Source organism: Staurois parvus, unplaced genomic scaffold (assembly GCF_062004578.1).
Source record: "Staurois parvus isolate SC_StPar_1 unplaced genomic scaffold, SC_StPar_1.0 ptg000294l, whole genome shotgun sequence".
Lineage (NCBI taxonomy): Eukaryota > Metazoa > Chordata > Amphibia > Anura > Ranidae > Staurois > Staurois parvus.
This window is the reverse complement of record NW_028318090.1, coordinates 6,739,360-6,755,962: the sequence shown is the minus strand read 5'-3', so window position 1 is coordinate 6,755,962 and position 16,603 is coordinate 6,739,360. Positions and strand designations below refer to the sequence as shown.

Genomic DNA, 16,603 nt, shown 5'->3' with positions numbered 1-16,603 from the left:
ACGGCTCTGTGCACTCGTGTGAATGAATCCTATGTGTTTAGTGGATTTACCACCCCTATCTTGCTGGAGTCATTTATGAGGTTATTTAGGTGTGTTTTAACTCTTGGGATTGCTATGGCCCTATTACACACAACAAGTACTGTTCCGTACACTGAGACTGTTGAACCTGCTACTTAAACGAAATGTCTTGTGCTAGCCTTATGTTTTTCTTATTGTAGCCAGGCTTACATCTGGCACCACGTACGCTCACACGCCATAGCAGTTCCAGTCCAATAATAAAATACAACTAAAGTGAATGGAACAGAGCATAGCTGCTTACTGTATTTGTATTCTGCTCAGCTAAGACTTCATGGCCCAGTTTAAATGGGTGTAGACTTGTGGAAAGAAATGGTTTTAATTTCTCCATTGCAAATGTTGTTGCTTTGTCATTTCCTCCATTTATTCCTGCGCCATCAAAGTACTGAGCTATGACATTAGTGAGATTTCAGTTTTATGCACTTTGTTTATATTTCAGTTGCATTAAATGTCATATTTCAGTAATGTAGTGCCATAGCTCTCTCTTATTATGTTATTTAAGGTTTATAAGCCCCCATATAGTGTCTGTCTCAAAACTTTCTTGCCTTTGGATATCTTCTGCAGAACATACATTTATCTTTACGTTACAAGCAGCTCCCCTGAGAATGTCCACAACATGCTTTTGAGCTACTGGCAAGTGTTTTTCATGCTGCTTTAGGCATCTCTGTAGTTAATCTTTGGTGTGCAAGTAGAATTGCAGCAAGGTTGGTTAAGTGAGTAGTGTAATTCATTGGCCTTTTACTCTCTCCGTTGCATTTACAACGTAGAAACCCGGGTTGTGGAGAAGACAAGTTAATTGTTTTCAGGACTGAATACTACTCTTTTGTAGTGTGAACATCACAATTTTTTCCACTTCTTTTTCTTTGCTTTTTTTTTTTTGATAGAAAAAATTTGATTTGGTTGTTCATTCTAATAAAGCCCAGAAGAAGCCTCATGCCCTTTCTCTCTTTGGAATCCTTTAATTCTGTACCACAGAATGTTTTGATTTTTGCATCATGATAGGTAAATATTTAAGGGGTAAAAAGAGGAGCTGATCATGGGAGGTTTTGTTTACCCTAATGTAGAGAATACATTAGCCACTTGCCCTCCTGAGGATTTACCCCCCTTCCTTACCAGGCCATTTTTTGCTGTTCGGCACTGCGCTATTTCATCTGGTAATTATGCGTTCATGCAGTGCTGTACCCAAACAAAATTTATGTCCTTTTTTCACACAAAGAGAGCTTTCTTTTGGTGATATTTGATCACCTCTGCGGTTTTTATTTTTTGCACTGTAAACAAAAAAAAGACATGTAAATTTTGAAAAAAAAAGCCCGATATTTTTCACCTTTGGTTATAAAATGTCCCCTTTTTGGAAAGTAGACACTCCAAGGATTTTGCAGAGAGGCATGTTGAGTCCATGGAACATTTTATTTTTTGCCACAAATTTTTTGAATATTTATAATTTTTTTTTTTTTTTTTACACAAAGTTGTCTCTTTAATGATATATTTCTCATGCATGCCATGGGTATATGTGGAATAACACCTCAAAACACATTCTTCTACTTCTCCAGAGTATGGGGATACCACATGTGAAAGACTTTTTGGCAGCCTAGCCTCCAAATGACCACCTCCAGGCTTTCAACGGGCATATTTCCTCATATCACTTCCCCACTATCTATCACATTGTGGGTGGGCGGGAAGTGGTTAAGGTGTAAAACCTTCATGCCTTTGGAACCACGTTGAACATACTTCACAACTGCTATAACAGAAAAGTGTCTAATACATTATGGTTCTAATATTTTTCTATTTTGGCAGATTCAGGTGGTTTAAGTTAATGTGTATGCAAAGCATGATAAAATAAAAATAAATATAATTTCTTCTATATATGTACTTTTCCCTGTTTCATCACCTAAAAACCCTGCAAGTACTTACAGAGATAAAACGTGTGCGCAAGAGACAGGACAGCTCTGAATGTTTGTTACGATCACCAGGTATTTTTTGCACTTATCGAACAGATATAACAATCTGTGTCAATGGCAAACCAAAAGGGAACAAATAAGAGACGTTCTTTGTTAATGTTTTCATACATTTTCAGCTTTCATAGTCTTTCATTTTCTCCCTATATAGGTGGTTTCTTGGTGACACAGAGAATGCTGGACATGTTCAAACGTCCAACTGATCCTCCAGAATACAACTACCTGTACCTGCTCCCTGGAGGATTGTTTGTGGGGGGATATTCCGCTTCCCTTGTCTCTGGATATTCTATTGAACAGGTGAGCAGATGACATTTGTTCTTGTCTGTTTATCATTCGTGATTGTCATTTTGTGACACCTGTATGTACATTATATGTGAAAATACCTGCTGTTGATTAATCAGAAATTAGATGCAGTATGAATGAAAGTAATGTTTCCCTCCACAATGCCTATATTTATTAAAAGCATTTTCTTTCTTGTCCATTGAGGAACACAGGAAGTCTTAAACCTTCATGTTATACTTTTGCCTACAGGAGGATTGGACACTGGCAATCTGTAGGCAAGCCCAGGGTATAACCCTCCTACTACCATTAGCCTCAGTTTTTGCTATTGTCCTAGGTTGATGGACATCTTTTATTTGGCTGCGCTGTTTTTAATTTTTCTGAGCAATTTTTCATTCAAGACTCTTTTTTACACAGCTAGTGGAGGTTTCCACACCACTCCCCTTTGGCTGGGGCAGTTCTTCTGTGTCAGGTGACCTCAGCTCACATTCTGCTAACGGATTGGGGACTGCTTGCAGCATTTCCTATGATGCCAATGTCTGCAGCCTGGAAATCCCATTTTCTCCTTCTTAGTCTCTTCTGTCCTCAAGGGTCCTCCTTTGCTTTGTTGGGTGTTGGCCTATTGCCACGTCAGCAGATGTTTTTACTATGATCATGCAGGAATTATGAATTAAATTATCCAGTTGTTTACTGCCTGTGATCGCAGAGGACACAAGTCCCCCCCTCAGCCGATTCTGTATATGACTTGCTGCAGCCTTAACTGCTTCTGAGCCATCGAATACAGAGGCCCTGATTGTGAGTCACTCAAATCCTTGTCAGAGGAGCTTTCCACAGGGGAGTCAGTCTACTGATATTGCTCCCGTTTGTACAATTTAATGTCCCTTCTACTGGGGCAATTTCCAACACTGCATTATATCAGCCCCCTAAAGTAGAATTCTGGTCAAAACCTAACTATTCTTATAAATTCCCTCCTCCTAACACCTTTTCTGATTAACCTGTGTAAGAAGGATGTGTATACTTATTTCCATGCTGTTCCAGTCTGTTCATGTTATCAGCTCCCCTGTGTCAGCCAAGCTGCAGGGGAGAGTAGAGGACACTGACAGCAGATGGGCCATAATAGGGCTTTGGGTGATGTCATCGCTCACAGACATTACCAGCAATTGTCAAAAGCACTCTCCTCTCCCCTGTTGCTGGCACTGACTGACACAGGGGAGATCACATGACCAAACTGGAGCAGCCAGAAAATAGGTAAGTATACAGATCTTTATTGCACAGATTAGTCAGAATAGGCCTTAGGAGGGGGGAGGGAGCATTTATAGCAGTAGTCTTTAAATTACATTGTTACAGTTAGTCTGGCTGAAAAAAGACAAAAGTCCATCCAGTTCAACCATTTAAAAAAAAGTTATCCGGTACCCACAGTTGATCCAGAGGAAGGCAAAAAAACCCAGCAAAGCATGATCCAATTTGCTCCTGCAGAGAAAATAATTCCTTCCTGATCCCCCGAGCGGCAATCGGATATTCCCTAGATCAACTTTAGCTATAAATGTTAGTATCCAGTTATATTCTGTGTATTCAAGAAAGAATCCAGGCCTTTTTTTAAAGCAATCCACTGAGCTGGCCAGAACCAAGTCTTGAGGGAGTCTATTCCACATTTTCACAGCTCTCACTGTGAAGAAACCTTTCCGTGTTTTGGAGATTAAATTTGTTTTCCTTCAGACGTAAAGAGTGCCCCCTTGTCCTCTGTGATGACCTCAGGGTGAATAGCTCTACACCGAGTTCACTATATGAACCACTGATGTATTTATACATGTTGATCATATCCCCCATTAATCTCCTCTTCTCAAGAGAGAATAAATTAAATTTCTTTAATCCTTCCTCATAGTTGAGCTCCTCCATGCCTCTTATCTTACCCATGACTGTTGGGTCTGTTTGTTTTCTATTACTCTATTACACCTACTAGTAAATTATGTTGATATATAATTTATACAAAAAACCTTGATTGATCTGGTGATGTTGGACTGCTGTTTTTGTGAACACAAATGTTGAATAAAAACAATGGTTGTTAAATACCACATAAAGCAAAACAGTATCTAATAAAATCATTTTGGGTACAGTGTTGCTTGACCAAGTAATTGTAGGTCAGACTATCATACAACTAAAAGCTGTAAAAATGCCTAGTAATGATGGGATATTACAGGCTAGTGCTGAAGTTGTTAAAGCAAGTCTAATGCTTGCAACCCAAATGATTATGACATTCTCCGCACTTTTGTCTAACTTGTAATGATTAAAAGCTCTGAGACTTGTTGTAGAGCCAGGATCTCTCTGGCTCATGGTCTCAACATACAGCTGCAGCAGGAGTTCACATGCACTTTTTGAAAGGGTGATGGTAACCATTAGTGGGCCTACTTCGTCCTGAACGGCAGCTGGCATCACATCTATTCATGGCTACCAAGCTGACGATCGCAAGGGCTTGGAAGACTCCCCTCCTCAGCTTCGAGGCTGTCAAAAATTGGATGAACTTTATAATGGTTAATGAAAAGCTGACGGCTATACTGTTAGACACCCATACAAAATTTTTGCAGACCTGGCGTCCCTGGCTTGATATAGCCCAACCGTCGAGATTCGACCAGTCCCTCTTGTCCTTATAAGATTTACATCTTATTTTATTTCTCTTTTGTTTTCTGTCGTGGTCCCCCTGGAGCCCTTTTCTTTTTTTTTTTTTTTGTTTTTTTTTTGTCTTTGTTCCTCTCTTTTCTTTTGTTTAGTCTGTCTTTACGATATTTGTGCTGATTGTGATTTCTGCCTTGAGTATCGTACCAGCAATACTATATCCATTTGCCGGACTCCATTGGGAGCCCAGTGAGGCTTCATTTTCCATCTTCTCCGCCTTCTGTATTCAGATATAGTGACAACTTTTTCTTTTAGTTTATTATGTCATTGGTCTCTACATGTCTACCATTTTTGCAACTTATTGTTTTTTTTTCCTTTTTTATATACGGCACTTGTGTGCAAAGTTTATTTTCTTGTCTTTCCATCAGTACATATTCTGTATTATTCACCAGAAAACTTGTATGTTTTATTTCTGTCGGTCAGTGCATCTGTTTTTGACTGATTCTATGACGTTCTCTATTCTACAATAAAATTCTTTGTAAAAGAAAAGGTGATGCTTGGGCATAGCCACCACACATCTCATCCTTTTGATGTCGCACGTTGGACTTCCACAATACAATTCTATCCCAGGACCCTGAGCTGAAGGAATCCTAAAGCACTTTGGTGAATTGCAATGGCTGGCTCCTAAATTCTGTGTTGAAGTGTCCACCGCTGTATTTCAATCTAGACAAGTGGTACTCTTTGAAAAGGGCATATAGTTATTACCTCCACTTTGCCATCAGATGTTTTGTTTTAGGTGACGCAAATGGTTATTAGACTTCAGAATAAAATAACAAACCCAAATGCTTAGTAAGCAGAGCTAAATGGCTTAGAGTGAGGTATTTTGCAATCCTTTCACTGGTCTGTAGAGGATTTGCTGAAGACAATGCTGAGAGCACCAGCCAGCATTTTGAGTAATAATTTATTTCCATTGTTGCCAAATTTTATATTGGACAACATAAATACTGCTAAATATATGGCTCAGTCTTCTGTAGTGTAACTGAGGATTGAACACAAGTCAGGTAAATTTTAATAGTGTTGTAAAAACATGCTTATATTTAAAAATGAAAATTCAGTACATTCTATCATTACCATAACATGTATAGAAATATTGAAACCGTATTTCAGGTCCAAAATACATCTGGCCGTACTAGATAAAATTTTGATCTGTGAAGTCCCCAAAATTTGGCAATCGCATGTCAGTTTACTACATTTATGTGGGGATTATGCAGGGGACTTTCAACTTCAATCTGAACTTTCCTTATGTGTAAATAAAAAAATTAAACCCCACATGAAAAATGGATGAGTAAAAATTTGGAGAACTTGAACTGTGGAACTATGCCCAAAAACCTTGAGGGCATAGGACTAGTCATTAATATTAGTTTTGGTCTCTCTACAACTGACCGAAATCACTTGGAATGTTGTGAGATTAGAAGTCAGACAGCAGTGTCTTAGATTTACACTGCAGATATACAGCTATGTGACTTGAAGCAGAACTTAACCCATAACAACTTGATAAAAAATGTTTTGTTTTTTTTTAGCAAGGAACATACTTGCCACAATAATTATGCTGCAAAAATTAGTATGTGCTGTAAAGTGCCTCCTGTTTCTTCTTGCCGGAGGCTGCCATTTTCCTGAAGTCCAGAGGCCCTAAGCAGCATTAAGTCTTCAGACTGTCAGCAGATCGGCCACTACATTTTTGGCACAGTGCAAAAAAATAGAGAGCAACTAAATGTGTAGAGCAGGATGAAAGAGTGTATTAATGGATTTTAAACAGTATATGCACTTATTTGTAATGTTTTACATAGCTATACCTGCAAGAAGGGGCAAGCATGAAATGATCTAGCAGAAGTTAATTTTCTGACTAAAGTTCCACTTTAAAGCTCAGAAGTGCCTGGGCATAGTTGCATGACAGGCAGTACACTATTTTTCAGGAAGAATTCCAGACAAAAGGTACATTTCTTAGGATACTGTTTAGGCACAATTAACATTTCTAGATCTTCTCTATAAGATAGCAAATGTTTACTTTGAGTTCAGATCAGCTGACTGCCAGTTCGGAGGGTCTGTTAGCTATAACAGAGGTGTGTCGGCACGAAGTTATGAGATTTTAATGTTGAATATATTTTTTATTAGATATTCATCTTTAGAGTATACAAACACAAAGAGACATAGGATAAGTACAGTCAACAGTAAAACCTGTGGTACATATATGTCGAGAAACAAAAGAGCCAGGCCCTGAGATGACATGTATCAATAAAACGGAACAAGCATATGATCTTATACATGTTCTAACATAAAACCAGTTTCTATACATAGTGGTAGATAGGTTAGCTACAGACGTCATAGCCAAGCCTCAGATTAGGGATAAATATAAGTCTGTGGCCATTAAAGGGACGAGCAACGGCGTGATGCCCTCCGATATCTCAAACCATTTATAGTATCACACGGAATTAAAGAAGAGACAGATAAACAGAAAATAAGTGGGAAAAGGAAGATAGAAAAGAGAGACTAGAGAACTAGGAAGATAAAGAGAAGAGGAAGAGACTAATGGGGTGTCTGAAGGATCTCAGGAAATGATGTCATCAGGTGTGGCTAATGAAGTGTAGTAAAGGGCAAGGAAAAGCTATCTCTTAAGCTATTTCACAGATATGTCTTTTAAACGCAGCGGAAGGAGAATAGACTATCCATATCTTTCACAGAGCAAAAAACTGTTCCGAGGTATCAGAGTCCTGAGCCTAAAGTTCTTCCATACGCATGGCATCGTTCACAACGTGTACCCAGTGTATAAGGGATGGTATGTCAGAGGATCTCCCCACAAGGAGGGTATCAATTGTCGACCAGCAGACATAGAATAATGAAGCAAGTTCTTTTTTTGTTGACGTGTTGTTCCTGGTAAAAGGATAACAAAGCAATCTCAGGAACAGGGGAAAGTGACTCACTATATACGTTGTTGTAGATGTTAAAACTTTTTGCCCAAAATGGTTGGATTCTGCAACAGTCCCACCATATATGAAGGTATGTACCCCTAGCGTGGTTACAACGCCAACACGTCTCCGAGACCTGAGGGAAAATACGGTGAAGAGCAACCAGGTCTTTATACCATCTAGAAATTATTTTTCTCTTGAGCGTAACAGGAGACACTAGATTTATGAGTGAAAGGAAAGAAAGGCCTTGGTCCACTCGTTAGGATCCAACTCCCGTCCCATGTCCCGATTCCATGCCACGACAAAGGAAGGGACGAGGAGTCTGAAGGTTGAAGAATCTTATAGATTGCAGACAACTTGTGTTTGGGGGGCTCCACAAGAGAACACAGCTGTTCAAACTCCATGAGGGGGCGCCAAACCTGAGAAGAGGAGTGAAGCCATATGAGAAACATTCCAAACTAATGTGACGTTAACCAATCTAGCCCTGAGCGTAAGTCAGTCACTAGTGCGACTAGGGGAGAGGACAAATTATGACAAGCTTGAGGCCACATAGATCTTTGGAATCCCCTCATAGTCTGCATGTGACGACCCCTTTGAAAAGTGGGATTATGAAACAGTGGGGACAATGGGCTAGGATCTGTAGATAAATTACTTAGTGAGTAAGACTGTAGTGATAGGTTTAAGTGCTTTACGCTGGGTCAAAGTGAGGTGAGACAGGTCGGGTAAAAACATGACAGGAGTGTCGTTGAATAAGATTGTATTCTCCTGCCTTGCCACCTGAAGAAGTTCGGCTTTAACCTTATAGAAGTGGATTCTACAGATAACATCTCTAAGAGGTGATGCGTCCAAATTTTTGGGGCCCAGGGCCCTGTGAATGCGATCAATCTCAGTAGGAGAATCTTTGGGTTTCTGCAGAAGCTGATTAAAGATGACATGGGCTGCTGATGATAGATCTGTATGGTCAACAGATTCCGGTAATCCACAAATGCGAATGTTACTGCGTCTATTACTATTTTTAGTGTCATCCTGTTGATACAGTAACTGATGAATAAGGACTGTATGTTGGTTAAGGGCAACCTCATGCGCATTCAGAGCTCTAGCATATTCATCCGAGACCTGCTCCAGGTCCGATATATTTTTTTAAGATCAGTAATCTCTTGTTTGTAGGTGCTTTCTAGTCTGGCGACCAGTGAGTCAAAGTCCCTCTTAGTAGGCAGTGATTTTAGATAGGCCTCAATGTTGCAGCCTTCCCTGGAGCATGCTGATGTTGGAGAGGAAGAAAGCCTATCAGAGCCCTGTGGTGAGGGAGAGCGGCGTGCAGACCGTTCTTGTGAGGCCAAGTTAGGGCATAATGGCGCCGGCACCATCTTGGAAGGCTGCTGACGACGTGAGGCAGAGTGGGCGAATTAACTATTAATGGGAGTGGAGTTATTACCCTTCCTGCCCTCCCTGATGCTGTGCCTCCCCATCGGTGCAAGCTGCTTGGCGCTCCGATGCGTCTGAGCCCCGCTGAGGCCACTAATAGACCCAGGTGGACGAGAGCCGTCTCGTGTAGGATGTTAACGTGCCAAGCCACGCCCCCATAAGATTTTAAAACTGTGTGAGTTTTCTAGATATTCCATGTATATTTTTTGTCTGAATTGCAGGTAAATTACTGACTGTATTATGGAAAACTAAGAAAATGATCACATACATACCAAGTTTGGGTGAACTTAATCAAGAACAATGGTCCCAAATCAAAGCTCATTGACAGAGACAATCAGCAGAATAGCTGATTCATTTTACAAAAGCTTCAGTTTAATTTGAGAGGCACAAGGGTGACTGAATATTATTCTGTTTCAGATGATGTACCTGGGCTCTGGCCTTTGTTGTGTTGGTTCCCTTGCCTGTCTCTCCACTCAAGGCACTGCTCGTCTTGGTAACACTCTGGGCATGATCGGAGTTGCTGGTGGCATTGTAGCTACATTGGGTGCACTTAAACCAAGCCCTGAATTATTCGCACAGATGTCTGGAGCGATGGCACTTGGTGGCACCATTGGTGAGTACACATCCGTTATCCCAGTAGTAAATACTCTGACTTCTTTAATTTCTAATGTTTGTGCGTAGAACGATGGCAAAAACATATGTTGACCACATAGGGTGAAGTTGGCCATTTTATGGTGCACATGTAGGATACAGGGTTCTAAACCTTCCCAACTCTATTAATAAAGCATTCTTACAGTATAGACCAGTGGTCTGCAAACTGTAGCCTTCAGGCCAGATGTGGCCCTTTGCTTGCCTTTATCCAGGCATTAAGGCACTATTCCTCCTACTGACACCAACAATGGGGCACTATTCCTTCTACTGACACCAAAGATTGAGCCACTATTCCTTCCACTGACACAGTAGATTGGTGCACTATTTCACCCCCTGACATGAATGATTGGAATTATTCTTCCCACTCATACCAATGATGGGGCACTATTCCTCTCGCTGATGCCAATGATGGGGCACCATTCGTCACACTGACACCAATGATGGAGATTATTCTTCCCACTAATACCAATAATGAGGCACTATTCCTCCACCACTGACTGCCAGGTCTGAGGCATTTTCTACTCCCACTGGCCACAATCTGTCCCTCCTAAAGTCTGAAGGACAGTAAGCTGGCCCTATACTTAGAAAGTTTGGAGACCCCTGGTATAGACACTTCATAAATGATTGTATTTGAAACTAAGAGGATACCGCTTTAAAGATTCTACAGTCTAGGGTGACATGAGGGATGAAAAGAAAAGGCATGACGACACGAATTGCAAAAAAATGCCCTAACCTTCAGGACTCCTGAATAGTTAAAAGGTATATGTGCTAGCCTGATATGATCTTATTATTTTAATTTGTTAAAAATTAACTAACTTAATAAATCCAAAACTGATCATGACAGGTTAATTTGCATAGTTCACTTGAGGACCTGAGTTACCATCTGCTTTCGTGCTGCCGCAAATAAACGGCCCTCTTCTTCATTGTCCGCATGATCTGTCTGTCCTGTCTAAGTTGCTTCTTTGAAGTACAGGAGAGTTATTTTAGAAGGAGCAACCCTTTCCAAGCGATTGTAGCACGCCTCCCTTCCTCCAAGGCATGTTGCTGACTTGTTGTTTGGTATAACATTGGAATGTCGTGCCTTTTGATGGCGTGATCCCTAAGCAATCCTTTTATCTTCAAACGGCATATAATGCAGAATGCCGAGCATGCTGTCCATTTATGCAACAAGTGTTTGTGTACGCAGGTGCTTGGCTTGTAGCTGATGAATCAAACCTTGATACTACACCCCTTCATGATTATACTTGAATGCAGTGCATCTTTTTCAAAAATATTGTCTGCGGGCTCCTCCACCAAAAATGTTAAAGTAAAGTGTGGCTGTTGACAATCCTAATCACTTGCTTAATTTGTATACATTTCTCAGATGTCAAAGCATTCAATTGATTCTCCACAGTACTACCCTGTGGATGTCTTAGTCTGCCTGCATTACAAAAAACAAAATTTATTTTTGGTGGAGTTGAATCGGCAGTCTCGAGTTAATGTGCCTAATATATTCATTTTTTTTCCCATAATCTTCCTCCCTTTTGTGTAAGTATAGATAGTATTTGCAGATATGCTGTAGGTAATACCTTTCACTATAGTCTCCTTTTGCACAACATTTTTTTTGGTTTATTTCTTTTTTCATAACCATTAAATATGTAGAATGTAAATAAAACACATGCAGAATAGAAAATAGAATCAGAAGGTTTCCTTATAGTAGCACTAGCTGTATTAAAATTATCACTGGTCAAACCAGGGAAAAAAAAACATATTTTTTCAACGATTTCTTTACTCATGTTTTTGCCTTCACAATTTATAGACCATTGCATAACTATTAGAATAAAGTACCAAAAAAATAAAGACTAGTTTAATTTAAAATAATATGGTGTTATTTACTAAATCTGCATGGTGCAGAATCTGGTGCAGATCTGCATAGAAACCAGTCAGCTTCCAGGTTTTATTGCCAAAGCTTAATTGGACAAGCTGAAGCTGATTGGCTTCCACGCACAATTGCATCAGATTCTGAGTTCACCAATTTTAGCAAATATTCCCCTTTGTTTCAGGCCTGTATCATAAGTAATAAAAAAGTTGTTTTAGCTTTTCATAAGACAAGTCGATAATTTTATTACTTTACTTTTAATATTTTTTAACTCTTAATAGGTCTCACCATCGCTAAGCGCATCCAGATTTCAGATCTACCCCAACTGGTAGCTGCTTTCCACAGTCTGGTTGGTCTGGCTGCTGTCCTGACATGCGTGGCGGAATACATGATCGAATACCCACACTTTGCCACCGACCCAGCTGCCAATCTTACTAAGATCGTGGCTTACCTGGGCACGTACATTGGTGGTGTCACTTTCAGTGGCTCACTTGTCGCCTATGGAAAACTGCAAGGTGAGTGAATAATTTGCCTGTTTATTCTGATTTCTTCTCTTATGCTATACCACCATTGCCAAGTTGATACTGATCCCTAAAGTTAAATCAAAACCTTAGTTTTTTTTTTCCCAATTTCAGCAGCTAAATTATGTATGCATTCTTTGTTTTATTCCTTGCCTATGTTCCTATTTAAGCTGGTGTCATAACCAGTGCCCCAGGTTTCTGATTTTAGGGTGGCTCCTTTCTTTTGCAGCATCCTATAGAGTCCCCCTTGCATGCAGGGACCAGAGTTTTCTCCCTACACTGTATGCATCAGTAGAAACAAACAGCAATCAGGCATGCAAGTGTCAGCTGGGGAAAGGTTAATAAATGTATCCCCAATACAGGAAGGGATCTTTAAAGAGGACCTAGCCTTAGATATTTATGGTAAATGCTCACATTTCTTGTAAATAGTGTGGTATTTGCAGATATTTATTACCTCTCACTGTGATAATGGTACTGCTCCTGAAAATCACTTCATCTTATTTTCTCGCTAGAAGGTCAATGTCTTCTTCAGGTAATACCAAGCATCAGCATTTACTTCTGGACTGTGGTGCTGGCCTATAGATGTAAACATCCCAATGCCTTTGCAGGAGCCTATATGTTTTTGGCAGTGTGTACACGTTGTTTAACCACTAGCCTACAGGGCACTTATACCCCCTTCCTGCCCAGGCCAATTTCCAGCTTTCAGCGCTGTCACACTTTGAATGACAATTGCGCGGTCATGCAACACTGTACTCGTATAACATTTTTATCATTTTTTTGAGACAGATAGAGCTTTCTTTTGGTGGTATTTAATCACCTCTGGGATTTTTATCTTTTCTTAAACAAACCAAAAACCACTGAAAATTTTGAAAAAAAAATAAAGTTTTTTCTTAGTTTTTGTTATACAATTTTGTAAATAAGTGATTTTTCTCCTTCACTGATGTGCGCTAATGAGGCTGCGCTGATGGACACTGATAGGTGGCACTGATGGGCACTGATGAGGAGGCACTGGTAGATTGCACTGATGGGCATTGACAGGCATCACTGATTTGCACTGAAAGGCAGCACTGATACATGACACTGATATATGGCACTGATAGGTGGCACTGTTAGGCGGCACTGACTGGCACTGTTAGGCGGCACTGACTGGCACTGATAGGCGACACTGACTGGCACTGATAGGCGGCACTGATTGGCAGCACTGATAGGTGGCACTGATTGGCATTGATAGGTGGCACTGATGGGTGACATTGAAAGGCAGCTCAGATGGACACTGATATGTGGCATTGATGTGCACTGATATGTGGCATTGATGTGGCACTGATGGGCACTGGCACGTGGCACTGATGAGCACTGACAGGTGGCACTTCTGGGACCACACTGAACATCAGGGCACACTGATCATCAGTGCCCTGATGATCAGTGTACATGTCCCCTCCGCGGAAAGCCGATAACCAGCATTTCCGTGTTTACATGTGATCAGCTGTGATTGGACACAGCTGATCACATGACTGAGCCGACATCTTCGGCTCTTTCCGTGATCCGCTGTGTCTGAGGGACACAGCGCACCGGCGATCGCTGAGCGCTCCCTGAGCCGCGCATGCGCAGTGAGAATGGTACACATGACGTTCTATCAGAACGAGAGAACCACCTTGCACCTGTCATTGTACTATAGGGCGGGCGGAAGGTAGTTAAAGCTGGCCATACACCTGTAGAATTTTCTTTAAGCGTTTCTTATGGGAGTTCTGAAAAATAATTCCTCAGTGCGTTTGATTTTGTCATTAAAAGAGAAGAAAACTTTTTTGACCATACTTCTCTTGAATCACAGGAGTACACTTACTTTTGTTCTCCTGTGACCTAAAGCCAACTGAGTGCGGTCTATTGCCCTCTATCAGCTGCCTATTTGACAATTGCTCCACTTCTCAGTATGTAGCTGAGAGCCAGAGCCAGCTGTGCCTGCCCCCTCCTCTGCCCGGTGCTCCAGTGAACCATGGAGGAGCGGAGAGAAGTGAGTGACAGTCACTGCTCTCTGCTCCGAGTAGACCGAGAGCTCTGTGTTCATTTGATCGCTCAGTTCTCGTTCTTAGAGCTGACATGGGACAGCTGCAGCATTAAAGTTGAGTTTGGATGTTTGTTATTTTTTTTTATACTTCCATACCTTTCCTTTAAGTCAACTAATTTCGTTTGAAGAACCAGACCAGCTACTTCAATGGAATCCCAGGCGAATCAAACAGATTTCTTTTGTGCTTAGAACATGTGCATTATGTATGATTTTTCCAAAATGAAAACCACACTCACAGTTAGTATCTTGTTTGAGAAAAAAAATTCCATCCTGCTCCTTTGAATTTTCTTATCTGTATGGTTGAAAATGATTTTCGTTTTGAGCCCACAAACCATTAAAAATTCGAATGAACGTACTGAAAACAAATCTTTATAAACAACATTTTACTGTGTATGGCCAGCTTTACAGCCCTGGCCAAAAGTTTTGAGAATGACACAAATATTATTGCTTTGCACAAAAAGGGATTCACAGTCCAGGATATTGCTGCTACTAAGATTGCATCTAAATCAATAATTTATCAAATCATCATTAACTTCAAGGAGAAAGGTTCAGTTGTTGTGAAGAAGGCTTCAGGGCACCCAAGAAAGTCCAGCATGCTCCAGGACTGTCTCCTAAAGTTGATTCCGCTGCGGGATCGGGGCACCACCAGTGCAGAGTTTGCTCAGGAATGGCAGCAGGCGGGTGTGAGTGCATCTGCACGCACAGTGAGGGGAAGACTTTTGGAGGATGACCTTGTGTCAAGAAGGGCAGCAAAGAAGCCACTTCTCTCCAGGACAAACATCAGGGACAGACTGATATTCTGCAAAATGTACAGGGATTGGACTGCTGAGGACTGGGGTTAAGTCATTTTTTCGGATGAATCCCCCTTCCTATTGTTTGGGGCATCTGGAAACACTTTGTCTGGAGAATAAATGTCATGCCAACAGTAAAGCATCCTGAGATGTTCATGTTTGGTGTTGCTTCTCATCCAAGGGAGTGGGCTCACTCACAATTTTGCCAAAGAATAAAGAATGGTACAAAAACATCCTCCGAGAGCAACTTCTTCCAACCATCCAAGAACAGTTTGGTCACGAACAATGTCTTTTCCAGCATGATGGAGCACCTTGCCATAAGGCAAAAGTAATAACTAAGGGGAACAAAACATCGAAATGTTGGGTCCGTGGCCAGGAAACTCCCCAGACCTTAATCCCATTGAGAACTTGTGATCAATCCTCGAGGCGGATGAACGAACCCCCCCCCCCACAAATTCTGACAAACCCCAAGCATTGATTATGCAAGAATGGGCTGCCATTAGTCAGGATGTGGCCCAGAAGTTGCCAGGGTGCATTGCAGAGGTCTTCAAAAAGAAGGGTCAACACTGCAAATATTCACTCTTTGCATAAACTTAATGTAATTGTCAATAAAAGCCTTTGACACTTATGAAATGCTTGTGATTATACTGCTGTATACCATAGTAACATCTGACAAAATATCTAAGAATGCTGAAGTTGGGCTTTGTGAAAAGTTAAGTGTTACTAAACCCAGGACCCTGTATTCACTATATCTGGTCTCCCACATTACACAGAACATGGAAATGCAATTATTTTAGTAAATATAAACTGCTAAATGCCTTTTCTGATCAGCAGTTAGAGCAGTCTTGTGACTTCAGCAGAGCACGGGTAAAGCTTGTAGGAGGAGTTTTCTTTGTGTTCTAGGAGGATGTGAAAGTCCTGACCCTCTGGCTGGACAGTGCTGATTGGCCCTGTGCTGATCACATGCACTCTCCCAAGAAAAAAACAACAAAACCTCTCTAGCAATACACACCAAACTGAACATGTGCATGTGACTATGGATTCGGTCTGTATCAGGTGGTCATTTCAACAAGAGGAGGGGCAGAAAAGAAAGGATCAAACCTCCTTTTTACACAATGTAGAGGATTAACCCCTTAGGTTCCACAGTGAGTATAACAAGCATGCTTTACTGCATATACAGACTGATTTTACTGTTGTGGATTTAGTAACACTTTAACATTTGTGTCATTGTCAAAACCTTTGGCCATGGCTGTACGCTGCCTCTCACCTTGTGAGCCGTAATAAGAATAGTCCCAGTCAGAAGAAGACTGAGTGGGGGAGGGGGGGTAATAAAGGGAATGCCTTCCTTCCACTCGCAGCAGAGTAGTGACATCATTCTGCGAAGTTGCCCCAGTGAGGCTTAAATGTAGTCAC

The 16,603-nt window shown here is 41.0% G+C and overlaps 1 protein-coding gene across 2 annotated transcripts in view; it reads left to right on the top strand.

Moving 5' to 3' along the window:
- The window catches only part of NNT (nicotinamide nucleotide transhydrogenase), a 206,612-nt gene that overhangs the window by 106,627 nt on the left and 83,382 nt on the right, over window positions 1-16,603 (top strand). For both annotated transcript variants that reach the window (XM_089682705.1, XM_089682706.1), the window contains exons 13-15: window positions 2,182-2,327; window positions 9,725-9,920; window positions 12,098-12,331. In XM_089682705.1, the coding sequence (XP_089538831.1) occupies window positions 2,182-2,327; window positions 9,725-9,920; window positions 12,098-12,331 (576 nt within the window). The remainder of the gene's footprint in view (window positions 1-2,181; window positions 2,328-9,724; window positions 9,921-12,097; window positions 12,332-16,603) is intronic.